Source organism: Ambystoma mexicanum, chromosome 2q (genome assembly GCF_040938575.1).
Source record: "Ambystoma mexicanum isolate Mex_15411 chromosome 2q, UKY_AmexF1_1, whole genome shotgun sequence".
In the NCBI taxonomy this organism is placed as follows: domain Eukaryota; kingdom Metazoa; phylum Chordata; class Amphibia; order Caudata; family Ambystomatidae; genus Ambystoma; species Ambystoma mexicanum.
The window spans coordinates 108,947,007-108,965,718 of NC_090924.1; the positions used below are offsets into that span (position 1 = coordinate 108,947,007).

Genomic DNA, 18,712 nt, shown 5'->3' on the forward strand with positions numbered 1-18,712 from the left:
GGCCACACCTCCGAGGCCCCCCGTGTCTCAACGCTACCTTTAGCTGGGACCGGACGTGTGCTCCGTAGTCTCCCTTGTATTATTCTGTTGTTTCCTGGTTCCTGGAACCCCTTCTTCCAATCTACCTTCCCTCCTTCTTATCCAGCCCTTCCCGGAATCCCTGCATCGCCTCTGCATGCTCCATATCCTTTTTCTGAATTTCCTTGAGTTTTCCCTTCATCCCGGACATCGAAGCTGAACGAACACTGGAAGCCGAGGACGGCCGAGCGGGCTTGTATAAGACTCGAACCATACAAAAGAAGACTCCTCCTAAAGAAGTCATCAGACAACGAAAACAGGTGAGAAAGAGGGAAACCTGTGACAGATTGAGACGCCACCTGACCGAAGTCGATACAGACATGGAGGCGGCCATCCAGGATCTTATGCGTGGCATGCAGGAACTAACGACCGAAGAGCAGAACCTGAAAGCTCAGAACGCCGCGTTAAAGCAATTGGTGCTATCCCGCGACTCTGCCACAAAAGACAGTGTGCTATTGGGCGGCATTGTTGAGAAATATGATGGCTCTACAAAAACCCTGAGTGGATTCCTGGATTCTTGTTTGGCCCAATTTACCTTTAAACCTTATTATTTCTCCACCCCCAGGGCTAAAGTGGGCTTTATTATTTCACACCTTTCCGGGAATGCATTAGCCTGGCCACACCATTAGTTAATTCCGGAGATGCCCTCTTGGATGATTATGACGGATTCATTCAAGCACTTAAAACCATGTTTGACCGCCCAGAACAGGTCTTTAGTGCTCAAGAACGTTTACTTGATTTCCAGCAAGGATCTCAGGACATGCTCGCTTATGTGACTCGATTCAAGCAACTGGCTAAAGAAGCGGGTTGGCCTCCTGAAGCTTGCTCCACTCTCTTTCGAAGAGTGCTAAATGAAGATATCAAGGATGAATTAGCCAGGGTGGCACGTCCAAGTTCTTACCAGGCACTTATGGATCTTGCTCTACAGATTGATTTTCGCATCCAGGAAAGGAAGGCAGAGAAAAGGAAGACCAAGTCACCCCTCCAGAAGAACCCCTAAGAGATTTCCTCGAAATCCGAAGATACTTCTGTTCCTACAAACAAACCCAAACCCATGCAACTAAGGGCCTTCCGTGGACCCATATCCCCCCAAGAAAGGTTGCGAAGGATCCATACTGGCTTATGCATGTACTGTGCCTGGGACAAGCATTTAGGCAGAGAATGTCCAATAGCCCCTCTGTGGCGTTCGAGAAACGCCAGCTCCCGATCCTAGATGGAGCTCAGTTTCGGGAGAGAGATGTAGGCTCCACATCTATACCATCCTTAAACTCTCCTGGACAAAACTCTCTGGAAATTTTACAGGCCTTTCTATCGCCATCCAAGAAGGAAACCTACCCCATTCTGGCATTAGTGGACTGTGGGGCCATGGGAATATTCATAGATCAAGAATGGGTCCTTAAACATCATATTCTCTATGAATCCCGGAACACCTTGCAACCCATAGAAGCAATTGATGGGAGACCCCTCTCTTCTGGACCTATAACCCTTCAGACCAAGGAAATCGAGCTTGCAATAAACCATCATCGAGAGAAGATAAAGTTTGACATCATAAAATCTCCCCATTATCCAATGGTATTGGGAATGCCCTGGCTACAAAAACACAATCCATACATCAATTGGACAGCGGGTTCCCTATTCCTAGGTTCCGAATTTTGCATGTCTCATTGTCTACTCCTGGATCTTTCTCCGACACCATCGGAAGAACGTTCAACAACCCAGCAAGGTCCTCTTACGGTCTCCAACATCATCCAGGTTCCTAAAGCCTACCAGGAATACGTTGATATGTTCTCTTCTGCTATTGTCCAAGCCTTACCCCCCCATAGTCCGGAAGACTGTTCTATTGAAACCGAACCTTCAGCTGTGATTCCCTTTGGAAGGATGTTTATTCTGTCTGAACCCGAGAAAAAGGCCCTTCGTGAATACCTAGATACTAACCTAGAAAACGGCACCATACGCCCATCCAAGTCTCCAGCCGGAGCTTCACTATTTTTTGTTCCTAAGAAAGACACCAAGGAGCTCAGACCTTGTCTTGATTATCGAGGTCTAAATCAGTGCACCCTTAAAGATCGTTATCCATTACCCTTGATCTCAGATATCCTGGAAGCCGTATGAGGAGCCGTAATATTCTTCAAATTTGATCTCAGGGATGCCTACCATCTGATCCGTATTGGGGAAGGAGACAAATGGAAGACAGCCTTCAGAACTCCCTTTGGTCATTATGAATACTTGGTCATGCCCTTTGGACTCACTAATGCTCCGGGTATCTTCCAACGCTTTATGGATCGGGTGTTTTCGGATATGCTGTTTCTTTTCGTCATCGTCTACCTGGACGATATTTTGATATTCTCTAAGGATCCTCTCAAGCATGAAGGACATGTTAAGGCAGAATTACAACGGCTTTTGATTTTACACAAGCCCCCATCCTGGCTCAACCTGATATAAATCGACCCTTCCTAGTGGAAACAGACGCCTCTGACTATGCCATCGGAGCAATTTTGAAACAGGAACTCGATGACGGACTGGAACATCCTATTGCTTATCTTTCACGGACATTGACCCCCAGTGAAACTCATTACTCGGTTTTAGAAAAGGAACTGCTAGCCATCCGCCAAGCCTTCACCGAGTGGCGTCATTTACTTCTAGGAGCTAAACATCCTGTCCAGGTTCGCACGGACCATCGAAATCTCCAAGTATTACAGGCCCTGGAATGCAGCAACAGCCGTCAGGCCCGTTGGGCCTTCTTCTTTGCCCAATACCAGTTCCACATTCACCATGTTCCTGGAACACAAAATATAATTGCTGACGCCCTATCTCGGCGTCCTGACTATGAACCCCCTGAAGACCGAACATTTCCTAAGATGGTTCCCCATACAATATTTGTAGCTCACGCAATCAGTCTCCTAGATGAAGTTCGCATGCAAACTCAATCCTCTGAGCTCTGGAAAGACATCTCGAGTAAGAACCAGTGGAATTTGAAGACTAAACATGGAGACTTGTTCAAAGATAATGCCTTGGTCATTCCAACACAAAAACTACAACAAAGGATAATAAACTTCTGTCACGATACCCTTTACTCCGGACATTGTGGTATTACCAATACCCTTCAACTAATACAAAGGCAATTTTGGTGGCCCGGAATGAAAGCTGACGTACAACTGTACGTTCAGGCATGCTCTGTCTGTAATCAAAACAAACATGACAACAAAAGACCGGCGGGTCTACTACAGCAACCTCCACTTCCAACAAGGCCTTGGGAATTCATAGGTACAGACTTCATTGTGGAGTTACCACCTTCCAGGGGATAAACAACCATCATGGTCACCATTGACTTGTTCACTCATATGGCTCATTTTACACCCCTGTATAAACTGCCATCCTCGTCGGAACTTGCTGGAATTTTCCTGGAACACATATTCCGACTACATGGACTCCCTTCCAAGATCATATCGGACAGAGGGCCTCAATACATTTCTCAGTTCTGGAAACACCTTTGCAATACTAGGATATTCAACGTGCCCTCCCTCAGGTTATCATCCCCAAACCAACGGAGCTACAGAGCGTATTAACCAAACCTTGGAACAATATCTCTGTTGCTTCACTACCAAGGTCCAGGACGATTGGTCCCTTTTTAATACCAGTGGCTGAATTTGCTTATAATAATTCAGACCACTCGGGCGTTAAGACCAGCCCTTTTTTCTGTAGCCAAGGATTCCACCCTTCGGTTCTACCTTCTGTCCTTCCACATCCTACACCAGTTCCCACAGTCGACTCCTGGATTGAAACACTCATTAATGTACAAAGAGAGGCCAAAGAACAATTAGAGAAGGCCAGGACCCAGACCAAGCTGTATGCGGACTCCAAAAGAAGACCAAGCCCTTCCTACACAATAGGGGATAAAGTATGGCTATCCTCGAAGCTACTGCCACGGCATCTACGACCAAATAAATTGGCTCCCCGGTATTATGGGCCTTTCCCTATTAAGGAAATCATCAACCCAACTTTCGACTCAAATTACCAGACTCCTGGAAGAAAATCCACCCAGTCTTTCATACATCCTTAATAAAGCCATACGTCCAGACCTCTCGAAATAACCTCCGGCCTAACCCAGTGCTCGTCAATGACCAACTGGAGAATGAGGTCTCCAGAATTTGTGATTCCAGATATAGACGTGGCCAACTCCAGTACCTGGTGGAATGGAAAGGATATCCCCCCAATGAACGCACTTGGGAACCTATCTCAAACTTAAATACCCCCAGGTTACTCAGAAGGTTCCATCTCATACACCCGGGCAAACCCGGCGGGACGGGTGTTCGGAGAAGGCATGCTGTCATGAACCATCAAACTCGCCCTTTCTGGGCCTCCTGGTCCCTGACACGTCGGGGATTACACTTCATAATACTACCAACATGGATGCAAGCTCAGAACGCTGTTCACCAGTCTTCACGTTCTACGCAGCGTACTCTATAAAGAGGCCACACTCCCGCGGCCCCGCGCGTCTCAATGCTGCTGTTAGCTGTGACCAGACGTGTGCTCCGTACTCTCCCTTGTGTTATTCTGTTGTTTCCTGGTTCCTGGAACCCCCTCTTCCAATCTACCTTCCCTCCTCCTTATCCAGCCCTTCCCAGAATCCCTGCACCGCCTCCGCGTGCTCCATATCCTTTTTCTGAATTTCCTGGAGTTTTCCCTTGATCCTGGACATCAAAGCTGAACGAACACTGGAAGCCGAGGACAGCCGAGCGGGCTTGTATAAGACCCGAACCATACGAAAGAAGACTCCTCCTAAAGAAGTCATCAGACAACGAAAACGGGTGAGAAAGGGGGAAACCTGTGATGGAAACACCGAACAGCCACTTCTTTGAAGATTGCCGGTTGCGAGCGGTGACCGTCCCATTGCAGTGCAGGAGTCCCCAGAAGTCCTCCCTCTTTTCCTCACGACTGAGGCCCAGGAACAGTGAGATCTGCAGAGCTGCTCAGGAACAGAAGTAATCTGCTGCACTTTTTTCCTCAATACAAAGGTACTGTAAAAGTCTGAGAGAACTTACCTCTTGCTGTAGAGTTGCTTGCATCTTCTACTACTCACAAGTCTAACAGCTTGTGGTCCTACATTGATTTTACTTTTTCTTCAAAGACTTCTAAAACATTGTGCAAAGACTGTCCTTACTTACCTGCAAAGAAGTACTTCAGCTCAGATAGACTTTTGCCCATTGACTTTGGCATAGCCTGTTCTATTGAATGACTCTTACTGAGTGATCTGAAAGTATTTGCCTGCTTAAGAATATCTGTGGTCTCTTGTATGTTCTAATAACCTTTTCTTTTGACTTACTCTTAAATGATTCTAAATGCAACAGTGAAATATTAATGTCCCCAGCACCCTAGCTACTGAAGTCACCTGAGGGTGTAGGTTGTGTCTGTGGGCCATCCCAAAAGGGTACTCACTGCTTGAGAGATATTAAGAGTGTGTATTTTGTGAAGTTTATTTAAGTGTTACTGTATATTGCTCCCTTCTGAAGAAGGCTTACTCTAACTGACTGCTAAATAAATTAATAATTGTTTATTCAAGAAACCTTGTGTGTAAAAGTGTATTTGAATACTTGTCACTGTGAATCTCTGTGTAACTCCCCTACTGCTCACATTGACCCCTCTTGAAATAAGCCTGGCTGTTCGACACGCTACCAACCCGTGTAGTACAAGCTTATACCAAAGGTTGGGTTCCTATTGCCAGGAGGTCAGGGTTGTTATAGTGCACCCAAAGGGTATTGCATACAATCTTGCCTAATAAGTGGCTACAGGTGTATAAAAGGAGCCCAACCCAGCAGCAAAGGGACTGACAGGGAGAGCAACAGGAAGGCTGGTGCAAGTAGCAGGGAGTCCTATCAAAGAAGCACGCTGAGATGCAAAGGTCTGCAGAGAGAAGCAGTCTATGGAAGCGCGGCATAGGAGCTGAGGCTCTGTGGAATGTACTGAATGTTGAGAAGGGAGCCATGAAGAGAGGCTGTGCCTTTTCATGGTGTCCAAGATTCTCGTTCCCATGCATGTAGGGGTCGCCAGAGGCGTGCCCACGGAGCATGAATTGGACCCCTGATATGAAGAGCAGAAGGCTGTGTGACCTGCACTGCTGGGAAAGCTGTGAACATGACAGTTGAGTTTCTAATGAGTCAGAAACCCGGTGCACGAGCGTTTGAACTTTTTTAAAGGAATACTTTGTATCGGAGCGTTCAAGTGTTTGCGAGAACACGTTTTTGAAGGTCTTCTTCAAACTCTTGTCAACTATTGAAAATCAGCAAAACCTAGTATCGGAGTGGTCCCGTGTTGAAGAAAAGCATGTTTGTCAAAGTCTCTAAGTGCTGGATATTTCGTTTGAAGTAAACTACAAGAGTATTAAACAGCAGGTTGAGTTTAAAGTGTACTACGAGAACAACCCATGTTTATTTAATACCGAACCGAATGAACACTTTACCAATACGCAGAATTGTAACATATTGCGTTCAAAAGTGAACAGAACTTTAATTTCAAGTAAAACAAATATATGATGTATACTAAAATGGAACTTTAACAATGAACTTCAAATCTAAGCAAAACCATTGTATGCTGAACTCTAAAGTGATTGGAACTTTAACATGGAATCAGAGATGCATATTGAATACCATATTGAATACAAAATTGTGTGAAAACTACCCATAACAAAAATACACCTTGAAAGCCGAATTAACTGGAACCCTGAAATTGAATCTAACACAGACAAAACATTTACATGAAAATCAACTATAAAAAGAGGGCGCAAGTGTGACAAAGAGCCCTAAGAAAACAAAGGATATTTTGGGGTACTGAAACTAAATCTTGGGGAAGGGAAACCTGAGACTTGAAACATTTTCTGCCTTGAGGATGGCGTCTCAAGGCGCTTTTGTGTTTGAAACTGTGTTGTTTGAAACTTGGGGATGGGAACCAAAAGTATTGACTAAAACTGTTATCATCCTGAACTTAAAGGTAACTTTGAGACTTTTTTTGGAACGGTTTTATACTTGGGGAAGGGAGCTGAAAATAAGCTGCGAGCTGGAAGAGGCTCAGAACTTTATGTTGGACACTGTTTCTTTTTGTTGCTGACATCCCAACACGTGTAGATTAATTGTGAGGGCAAGTATAGGTCTTGGACACAGACAGATTCTTAAGTTTAACTATTTGACTCAGACTTTCCTTAGTTTAATTTAGGTAGGGAATTTCCACCTGAGCATACAGCAAGTTAGGCCTTTTTCCATCCTTATATGCAAGTTAATAAATATTGTTTGTTTAAACTTAAGTTGGTTGTCTGTGTCTTGCTTCGTGATGCCTTCACAGCTTCTTCCAACTGCACTGCGTTGCTCGTACCACTGATTTTAACATACCAGAGGAACAGTGAGTGGGCACTAATGTGTCTGTTTCTTCCTATTTTATGTTGGGTGTATTTGTCGTATTGAGGTAGTAAAAGTGGATGGTATGCAGATTATCTGTAGGGTTAATGCTTACACTAAAAAGAAACGATCATAAGACTACTGTTGGCCCATTGTTACACAGTCACAAAGAAGCCACTAAACATGCAGTGCTTTCTCAGAATACTTATATTTTGATATCTTATTTGTAGGGCCAACGTTCTATGCCGGCTCCTTGGAAACCTGGTTGTGAAGAACAGGAAGGCAGAATATGTGATCACCCAGAAGCTTTTGCTTCTACAGTATGGACACAAGGTAATGCCATGTTCTTCGTCTTAGAATGGAGTGTTGACTAGGTACATTAAAAGGCTTTTTGAAGACAGTCTACTGTTGTAGAAACATGCAGAGGCCAATTGGCAATTTCTGGAGTTCAGGTTTGGGCTAATGATCATTTCCTATTAGTGCCTATGGTGTGAGAACATATTTTGACAAGTGGTGGTCAACATGAACCATGTAAATACAGCATCATGGTTTCTTTTATCACAAGGGAAACCTTTACCAATCCCCCTACATGTTACCTCTGTTAAAGCATCATCCAGGGTACACCAATACAACTCGAAGGCTGACTAACCTAGTGATGATTGGTGCATGCTCCAGTTGTGACAATCTGCCTCAGTGCTGCCACCATTTTGGAGACGCACATACCTGTTGCAAAATGACCATATTTCCTGATGGACAAGTCCACCTTTGAATTTACCTCGCGCTCCTACCTATTTTGTGAAATAGGGGTAAGTCTTAATGTAGCCATTGGCTTTACAGTCCCATACTTATTAGTCACTGACACCTTTCACAGCCCTCCACTATTGTTCTCAGGGGTGAGTCAGTGGCCAGCAGAGGTGGGAAAGCATCTATTACATTGATGTGTGTGCCGACTTCCCTCCCCGCAAAACCCTGACCTGACAAAGCCCTCTAAGTGTACACTGCTCCTCACTCCCTGCCTGGGGATTTCTATCTCTCCAAATCTGCCTCTTTTTCCTCCCTGCTCCTGCCCCTCATCTGCTCTGTAATAGGGGATTTACCCCCACCATCCAACCCACCTCCTTGGCACCACAAACCCTGTCTCTGTGCCCTCAATGGTGATACTCCATCCCTTATGTCCCCGGCCAAGTCATTCAGCCCACCTCATGCACCCTTAGCCCTCCCCCAGACCACTTCTAGGCGCTTCTTACCTCTTCCTCCTTGGCAGTCCCGTCCTCTTCCTGACTCTGCCCAGCGTATATTGGTCATAGAAAGCAGATTGCTTTCTAGGACTGTGGTCGCCTTGAAGATGCGTCTGTCGGTTGTCATTCCAGCAACTGGGGTTTGGCAAGGATGATTCATTCATCCTTGCACAATGTGGGTAGATCCTAACTACACATCTAGCTTCATATTGGGAAAGTTTTGATGCAGCTTTTCGTTGACGGTTGTTCAAGGACCTATCGTTAGTGGAAGTACAGAGTGTCGCACTGTCCAAGTTAAACCAAAATTCAGTCATTGGGTAACATAGCAGAGCAGTCAGGCTTCACTTTTGGGATGGAATAGGTTGCTAAAAGTACAATCAGTCCCATACACATACACAATAAATTACACAACACATAATATACTGTAAATATATCTGTATATGTTTATTAAGTATTGCATTCGGACAAAAAGATTCCGTCATAAGTACTTTAAATATACAGGCAAAGCAAGTCTGTGGCAAAAAACACATAAGGGGATAAGACATACATTTCACATAGCTACTCAGTATAGTGGACTACCCAAACAAAAAACACCAGGCTTCTATGGGTACGGCTTCCTGTTTTCTCTCTGTTATTTTTTAAAATGTTTATTCTCGTGTTGTCGTTTTCCCCAGTGTTTTCAAGAAATTTCAGAATCAGTGTTTTTCAATGTTTGCCCATTTCTTAGTACAAAAAATAAGACAACTTTTTCTAGTGTATACAAAACTATTTTGATTTTATTGCTGCATGCATAAATCAAGTGCCAACAAAACCTACCACCACAAAATGTGGGGCTCAGGTTAGACTGTCCAGAAGTTTTGTAAATTGTAGTACCTGGATGTGGCAGGTGATGAATTTGTAGAGTTGCGTGTAACTATGACGTAAAATGTTTATATGATTTTATTTAGTAAATCTCTACCCATCTTTGCCCCTAGTTTTTGTAAGGTAATTTCTTATTAAATAGAATAATATGTGTGTCCTTACTTGTTCTGTTATGAATTCTTGTATAGCGCTTAAAACCTATTGCATAAAAGTGCTGTAACTTCTGAATCTGATGGAATACAGAAATGCAAATGTATTCTTTTAGATGGTCAAAAATTGACAAACTTGAGCTGTTTGTAGACTGTAAAATGTGCAGTGTTGTGTTTTCCTTAAGATGCCAAGGGAAAGGGAATTCCTCATATTCACCCCTGAACTGAAAAGCTGTTCCCACCAGCACACTTAAGGTTAAATCTAGGCTTCACAAGTAAGTGTGAATGGGATGGTTTTAGAATCCTGGAAATAGTTTTTGCTGTTCCATAGTAAAATGGAATGGCAAGGAGGCATTTGTGGACCATGTTAGCAATTATGAAGAGAAGTAAATTGTGGCTTGCACTGAGAGCAAGTGTAGGTGTTGTTCACCAGTATGACCATGAGCTTCAAAATGGATTTTAGTGGGGGACCATCGAGAGCCCAAGCAAGGTGGCTGCGTCCTGAGGGTGCTCTGTGCCGGACGAGCGGGCTGCTCGTTATTAAACCTGCTTTCACTTTGTTCCACGTAGCCTGCGGACAGCATGGGGGCCGTGATTTTCCCACATGCCACCCGGCAAAGTCCGGGCTTAAATCAGAGTGCTTTTGTGGCTGATCGCAGCTTCGGCCAGGAAGGTGGGCTGGGGCAGGGTACCTCCACCGACGCCACCAACATTATTCCCTACACCTACCGCTGGAGGAGCAACACGAGACAGCCCTGAGGCAGATAATGAGGGAAATGCTTCCGTCCCGTGAGTGAACGTAGTGGGACCGCTGCGATCGTTCTGACTGCCTGGAGGTGTGTAGTGCATTTGGGGGATGAAGTGCTGACCGGCGCACAGCTGCAGTTGTACACGCAATACAGTGGTGGGAATGAGAACAGATATGCTGACGGATTCCTGGCCGGTACAGACCGCAGAGGCTTCCCATGGCCTCGCCCTGCTGTGCCTCTCCTGATCGGCCTGCTTCTACAGGCGTTAAGAGATGGATTTATCAGATGCTGGGGACCTCTACACAGTGTCCGGGTTAGAAGGTATGCAACCCCACGATGATGGCACTTTACATGATTTAGCAGACATATGATGTTGTGGCACATGAGGCGCTGAGTGCTACCATGCAGGCCTCAATCCAGCACTGAATGAGACACCCAGTACCTCCATGGCCATAAATTAATAAAGACAGACCAACAACCTGCAAATGATTCCTGGAGGTAGCGCTGCTTACTCTCGACTTGAGGACTAACAGGGGCCCCTGAGGAAAAGGCAGCTGTGAAGTACCCAGCTACACCCTTGCTCGCCCATCCCTAATGCCAGTAAACACGCTGATCTATCTCTGGATTTGGGAGCGGGCAACTGATATTGATTCTTAATCTAGAGTGTGGCACAGCCCCTTCTCCTTCGCCTTCTGTAACGTGGGGGCCATGCACCAGGTCCCCCCGGATGACTGCTCACAGGCTTTCTGCAACTAACAAGCTATACCTCATTTGGCCTACGGCGGTCCTCTTCCAAAAAGGTTCAGGCCCTCTGTACGTTAATGTTGGATCTCCGCTCTGATGATGTGTGGAGATGGTTACACGAGGGCTGGAGTGATTAGACATTCTACTCTAATCACCACCATTGTTAGTCCCGTCTTTATTATTGGCTGCTCCCATGCAATACAATATATACGGTGGATACATGTTCAATTCTTCCGATGACTGTGTTTGACCATACCCTGGTACTAATGCGCATTATACTCCCGGATGTACCATTTAAGCCCCCCCCCCCCTCTTGGCGGCTAAACCTCATGTCACTTCAATACCACAATATGGTAGACCTTCTTATTCAGGATTCAGATGGATTCTGGCAATATCCGGGGAGGAAGGATAGCTCCGGGGAAACCCATTTATTTGTCTTGGAAGCAAGACAACGCAGCACAACCCAGGTTCGAATCCCGATCCTGTGCTTAGAAACCACTCACTGATATTAAACGTGTTATAAATGAACAAGAAAATAAATACAAATAAAATAAAGAAAATTTGGTGGGGGATTTTAACACTCTTCTTTGCTCGGACCCATATAAAGCATATCTAAGAGGGCAATTTATCTTTCGCTGGGCACATAAGAAATGACTGGTCGGAAAAAGAATCCCAATTGACCTCGGAATTACAGGCAGTTGAATTCACTCATAAGACCCCACAAGTATACCCCTGCATTGTCAAATTGCGGACTGAAATCTCTCATGTTGGCACGCTTAGAGCCCAAAATGTCTTCTCCAAATGGGCACATACTCTTTTTGCTCAGGGGGATAGGCCCCTACGCATGATAGCTCTCACCCATAAAGGCAGGCAGCGGGCGCAACTCATCAATTCAAGATATTAATGGCGAGGTATTTACAGGTGATGATGCTATTAACCAGAGATTCAGAGCTTACTATTGGGATCTCTCTGCAGCCCCACCTGACAGGGATGTAGGGTGGGTGCATCACACCTTTCTCAACAACCTACAACTCCCTAGGGCTACCCAGGATGATCTTAGCCTGCTAAATGCCCCTCTTCCGGATAAAGAGGTCCTCAGGGCCATCCGGGGGCTCACTTCGGCCAAAGTGGTAGGATGTGATGGCTTCCCAATTGACATATATAAGTTAATGCTAGAAACATTAATCCCACAACTTGGGCAAATGTTTCGAGAGGAAATTGACTTGCGTCATCTCCCACCATCCCTAATGACTTCCAGCATTGTCGTCTTTCATAAGCAAAGACGCGATCCCACACTCTGTGGTTTCTAATGGCCAACTTAAAGCAGATGAGACAGTGCTGGCGAAGTGCTTGGCCAAGCTATCGACTACAAACAGAATCTACGGAAGACACTCCATGACTTACCAAACGACATAATGAGAGATAGCCATGAGAGGAGGACACTAAACACTGAATACTTAGGCTGACCAAGAGTGAAGCACTTGGACGGTTCACCAATAGCATCATGGCCTTATACCACACCCAAGCTCAACAGACCCATTTCACAACGATAGCAAGGAATAGCGGCCACCCAACCCCCATCTCTGACACCTAAGGAGGAGAATAGACACACCCCATCACATTATACAAAGCTGACTAGAATACAGCAGAGAGTGTGCCACGCTAACACCAACAACAGTCAGACGGTCAAGAAAGGTCAATAGCAACCATTCTCACCCATAGTAATACAAATTAAATTCGAACAAGATGTGCCACAACCAGGATTCTAACCCACTAACACTACATTCAAATATTTGCTTACCTAACTTGCCCGAGAATTCACACAACCAACTCTCACCCAGCAAACCGCACACATTTTACCACACCGCATCAACAACAAACCAACAACACATTGTTAGGTAAAGATTTGGGGTAATACCCTTTGGGTGCACTACAACAACCTTGGCCTCCTGGCAATAGGGACCCAACCTTTGGTATAAGTCTGAACTACACAGGTTGGTAGTGTGGTCTAGCAGCCAGGCTTATCTCAAGAGGGGTCAGTGTGAGCAGGAGTGGAGTTACACAGAGATTCACAGTGACAAGTATTCAAATAAACACTGAAACTCAAGGTTTCTTGATAAAACAATTATTAATGTATTTACCAGTCATTTACACAAGCCTTCTTCAGAAGGGAGCAATATAAAAGTAACACTCTATACACTTCAGAAATACATACTCTTAGGTTTCTCAGAATCAGTAACTACCCATTGGGGATGGCATACCGACACTTCCTACAACTTCAGGTGACTTAAATAGCTAGGACACCGTGGACCTTAATATATTACTGTTGCATTCAGATTAGGCTTTGAGAGTATCAAAAGAAAGGGTTATTAGAACAAGTAAGGGACCACAAATATTCTTTAAGCAAGCAAATACTTTTGAACCCCCAATGTATAGCAGAGGAGAGAAGAGTCATCTAGCGAACCAGGCTAAGGCATTGTCAATGGGCAAAAGTCTATGTGGCTGAAGCACTTCTTGAAGGTGAGCAAAAGTCTTTGCACAATGTTTTAGAAGTCTTTAGTGAAAAAGATGGATCAAATGTAGGGCCACAAGCTGGAAGACTTGTGAAGTAGAAGCTACAAGCAAATCTACAATGAGAGGTAAGTTCTCTCAGACTTTACAGTACCTTTAGGTTGAAGGAAAATGCAACAGATGACTTTTGTTCCTGTGCAGCTCTGCAGATCCTGGTGTTCCGGGGCCTCAGTCGTGGGGACAAGAGGGAGGACTTCTGGGGCCTACTGCACCACAACGGGACGGTCACCAACTCCAACAGGCAAACTTAAAACAAGTGGCACTTCGCTGTTTCAGCTCCCCGTGTCTACCGTAAACAGCAACACTGCGGTTTCTGGCTGTTGAGATGTGCTTTACTTGCTTGTGGGGTCCAGCACTCTGTTGAGGTGGCTCAGGCTCGGTCGGTCCTGCCTCCTGGGAGTCCGGAGGATCTTCCTGGAGTTCTTGGCCAACTTAAAAGCATCGCACACAAACTGGTGTTCCTCTCCCTGGTTCTTCGGTTCCAGCAGCGACTGCAATGGAAATTCAACCAGCTCCGAGAAGATGTCCATGTGGATTACTTTGGTGTTGATTGGTCCCACCAACTGAAGAGGAGAAGTCGTCTTTGCAGGCTTCTCTGTTGATACAACAGTGGAGTTTCAGCACAGCAGCAGGGCTTCACCGGGCAAACCAACGGTCCAGGAGTTAGAGAAGGTGTCTTCTTCAAGTTCTTCTTTGGATTCCTTCGTCCAGTGGTAGACTCTGCCTTCCAAGCCAGAAAGCCTTGCCTTTTATGAAGCTTGCACCCATTCATTCCAGCCGAGCTGTCAGTCATCCAGGGTGGCTGTCCTTGCCAGACAGCAAGTCGGCCTATCACCTAGGAGTGCATTCCCGTCTCCTAGGAGACTAAGCACAGGGAGTTTCGGGGACCTCCCTCACTTCCTGCCCCCACCAGAGACTGTGGAGCCTGAGGCGGGTTTCTCTCGTGAAGCCCGCCAAAGACAAAATGAACAAAGGGACCAAACCTAGTTTGGTGCTCAGAGTAAATCTCAAGAAGGACCTAAACAACAAGAAATGGTGAAAAAAGGACTTGGCCATTTTGACAAAAATGGCACCCATGGGTGCTTTACTGTGGCTGTGAACGCAGCTTGCGGTAAAAACACAACACGGTAGTAAAAAGTAACCACTGCCACCAGCCATTAATTGTGTAAAGGGTAACATAAAAAATGTTACATGAAAAGATAAACAAAGGGGCTACTAAGTAACCCCTCCAGCACCCTATTGTAAGATAGTGTGTGCTGGGTCTAGAAAGTTACAATGCAAGTAAAGTCAATTTCACTTTACTGCTCTTGGAAACAGTAGTTAATCCAAGAGTAAGGTATTTAAACCTTGGGAAATCTAAAAGACTTCCTTCTGTCACTGCACTAAAGGTGCTGTGACACAATGCAAAAAAGATGCCTATGGTGTTTGTCAGACTCCAAAAACCAACAGAAACAGACTTCAAATCACATAAAAATACACGAGAGAGTAGGAAGAAAGGCCTCACTCTCTGCAGGTTTAAAATTAAAAAGTCCTGGAGTCTAGCAAAAGTGCTGGGGGTCTCTAAGGTAGAGAGGAATTAGCGCATTTCTGAGAATTCTCCCCAACACACATAAACGGCTCCAACAGCACACAAGGTCTCGTGCCGGTCCAATACTTACACTAAAGCTCAGCGCACAGTGTATACCAAACTGAAGCCGCCAACAGCACACCACCTCTCTCTCACTCTCCTACTCCTTCTTCTCCCGACTAACCTAACCCTCCCACCTTCTTGTTTACAGATCCGCCAGAGCGCCTGGGGACCAACTCCGTTGGTGACGGTGCGCAATATAAATACCTTTAACATTTAATATTATCGAAGGAGAATCTTACCCTGAGGATATGGGCCGCCTATCACTAGCTGCAGAAAAGGCTTTGGACAGAGTGTGCTGGGTCTACGTGTTCACGTTCTTCCAGAAGTTTGGCTTGGGTGGATATGTTTACGATATGGTGCAGCTTCAATATAGTCAGCCATGTGCCTCTGTGGTAAGCAATGCTATTACGTCTGACCCGTTCCCTCTATACACTGGGACACGCCAAGGCTGTCCCCTGTCACCCCTTCTCTATGCCTTGGCCTTAGAGCCATTGGCTCTAAATTGTGGCTAGATGAAGGATGTTCCGGTATCTTGAGGAGCATAGTGTTTCCTTCATGGTAATGTTTATTTATAAAGCGCCTATACACAGGCAAGTGTTTCAAAGCGCTCAAAGAGGTTGGGAACATGGGGGAAAAACAACAGTCGCTCAGATCCCATGAATTTCTGAGACGATAATAGTCTGCACAGGCAGAGTAAGTGCATACAGTGCATTTAACAGTAGAGACACAGCAAATAGACCTGGCAACGATTCTGCAGTTTTACAAGTGCAATTAAGGGGGGAAGACAAGGGGGAACAGACATACGATCTTTGGGCAAGGTGTGTTTGGATCGTGCAAATGCCAATGATATCCTAATGTACATTGGTCGGCACCTAGGTCCTCGCATATGCACTATTCTACGTGAGTATGGCACGTAGCCAGATATATTGTCAATTGGGACAAATCAGAGGTGATGCACTTGCGTCTCGATTTTCCCTGGGACCCGGGTGGGGTGGCTCCATTTAGGCTCCAGTCTCCACATATTAAATATCTGGGGGTGTTGGTCAGTCCATAGCTCAAGTCTCTCACAGATTTAAACTATATGCCCACGCTGATCAAGATCACACACAACATGGTGAGATGAAATCTGATACCATTATCCCTCACAGGTAGGATCAATGTTCTCAAGATGAATTCGCTTCACAAGCTCATATACTTAGCCTTTACATTGCTGATGCCCCCGTCTAAGGCAATGTTTGGGGTGGTTAACTGTGAATTTACCAAAAATATGTTTTTCAATTGATTTTTTTACTGAAAAAAATCACTGCATTTTTTTATTTCATTTGGTGGGGTCCACAAATCTGTTTCCCTGTTTTTAACCCCACCCCAAACCCTCACCCCGTTTTAACCCCACCCCAAACCCTCACCCCGTTTTAACCCCTTACCCCCTTCCTCTAAATATATATATATTTTTTTAAATGTGTTTTTTCGATGGATTTGTTTTGGTTAAACAATCCATTGAAAAAACCTTTTCGGTAAAATCACTGCATACCTATTTGAGGACTTTATCAAACAGGTAACAAAATTCATCTGCAGGGGCAAGAAAGCATGTCTTAATAAATGTGTGCTACAGGTCGCTTAGGCCAATGGAGGCCTGGCGCTGCCTTCATGGCGGACGGACTACATGTCAGCTCAGATCTGTTGGGCCAAGCGCTGGCTCAATACAGAGGACACTGTGAGCTTGCGGGCGATAGAACTACAAGCGCTCTCACCTCTCGCCCCACAAGTGGTTCTGGCAATCCCACCTCAGAGCCTCCTTCACGCCACCCCATATTGGGTCCTAAAATGGTGCAATGGCATAGGATGTGCAGTATTGCTGGTACTGATGTACACACAAGCCCCTGTGTGGATCGCACTCCTTGCCCTGATGTATGATATGCACAAGCAGCTGCACGTGCAACAACATACGCAGTTGCAGAATGTGAGAGTTATGGACCTATTTTACAGCGACACTCCTATTCCCTTCTCATAAGTCAAAGACATCCCCATTGAACTTTCCTTCTGAACCTTATGTGAGAGGGCCACTGATCACGCCCTGTCGGGTGTTGGGGAAAGGCTGACCCCAATAATCCTGGGTGCCAGAGAATGTGAACAAAGGCCTCCTCACATTAGCTCCTTACCTGCCAGGACGGTACTATGGCAGGATCCGGTGTCACGCTGCACATCATCCTTGTAAGAAAGACCACAGATCGCAACAGAGAAGAGCCAACCCACCAGGAGAAAATCCCTAACACAGCATAATCACGTAGAAAAGGGGTGGGGCTTAAAGCCCATATGTAACCTCCCAAGCCCTCCCCTGCCACACCTCTGAAGAGCAAGGTAAGCCATTGGCAGGGTAACTGGCCAGTCCAGAGAGTGGGAGGATATATAAGAGGGAGCTTGGGAGTTGTCTGGTGTGGGTTGCAGTTGGGTGAGGACTGGTGGCGGAGGAGGACGTCCAAGAGACCAGGGTGGCGAGAGCGAATAGAGTGCAGAAGCTATTGCTAAAGAGGTAGTCTGTGGAGTGTTTTTGTGTGTGAGAGAGAGAGAGAGAGAGAGAGGAGTGTGAGTAGTAGTAGAGTGGTGTAGTAAACTTAAAGAAATCGGCAAAGAACTAGACACCTTCATGGCCTCAACTCTTGAAAAAAAGCACAAAAAACTTGCTGAAGACATTAAGAATTTCAAGATTGAGCATACCTATCCATACCTTGCTGTAGACTATAAAGATACCAAGGATAAAGAACGCATGGCAAAAAAAGGCTGGGCCTCAAGAAGCAAACGCAGGGGGTGTCCTTCTCTGATACATCAAGCTCAGGTTCATCTACTGGCAATCCATCACAGGCGAATGGACACCAAGCCATTTTCGGCCAAAATCAACCATTCTTGCAACCTCCAAACATGCCTTTTGTAGGCCAGGGGGGTCCCAGAGGAGGGTACTTGGGCCCACCTCACCCCCCCACAGTTTCCCTTCTACAACTTTCCCCAATCGGGTTATCCGAACAGACGCCGCAGGAACAACCGGAGGCGCTAACTACTACACCCATTTTCAACCTGTCCGGATCGCTGATGACCAAAGATGAAATATCATTACTAGCTAAAGGATTAGCTTTTGTTCCAACCAATCATACCGATTGGTTTAAATTGGACCTGGAACTTACCAGCTTTTTTCGGACCATCAGGAGAAAAGACTTTTTTCTTGATAAAGATATTCCGAATGAAACCGCGGACACCGGCCTCAGACCCAAATCCGACTTCCTTCCAAAGGACGCTGAAACACCTGCTTCAATCC

General features: G+C 45.6%; 1 protein-coding gene across 2 annotated transcripts in view; it reads left to right on the forward strand.

Moving 5' to 3' along the window:
* Positions 1-18,712, forward strand: part of TELO2 (telomere maintenance 2) — an 890,041-nt gene that overhangs the window by 91,454 nt on the left and 779,875 nt on the right. For both annotated transcript variants that reach the window (XM_069646967.1, XM_069646968.1), the window contains exon 6: positions 7,694-7,796. In XM_069646967.1, coding sequence (XP_069503068.1) covers positions 7,694-7,796 — 103 coding nt within the window. The remainder of the gene's footprint in view (positions 1-7,693; positions 7,797-18,712) is intronic.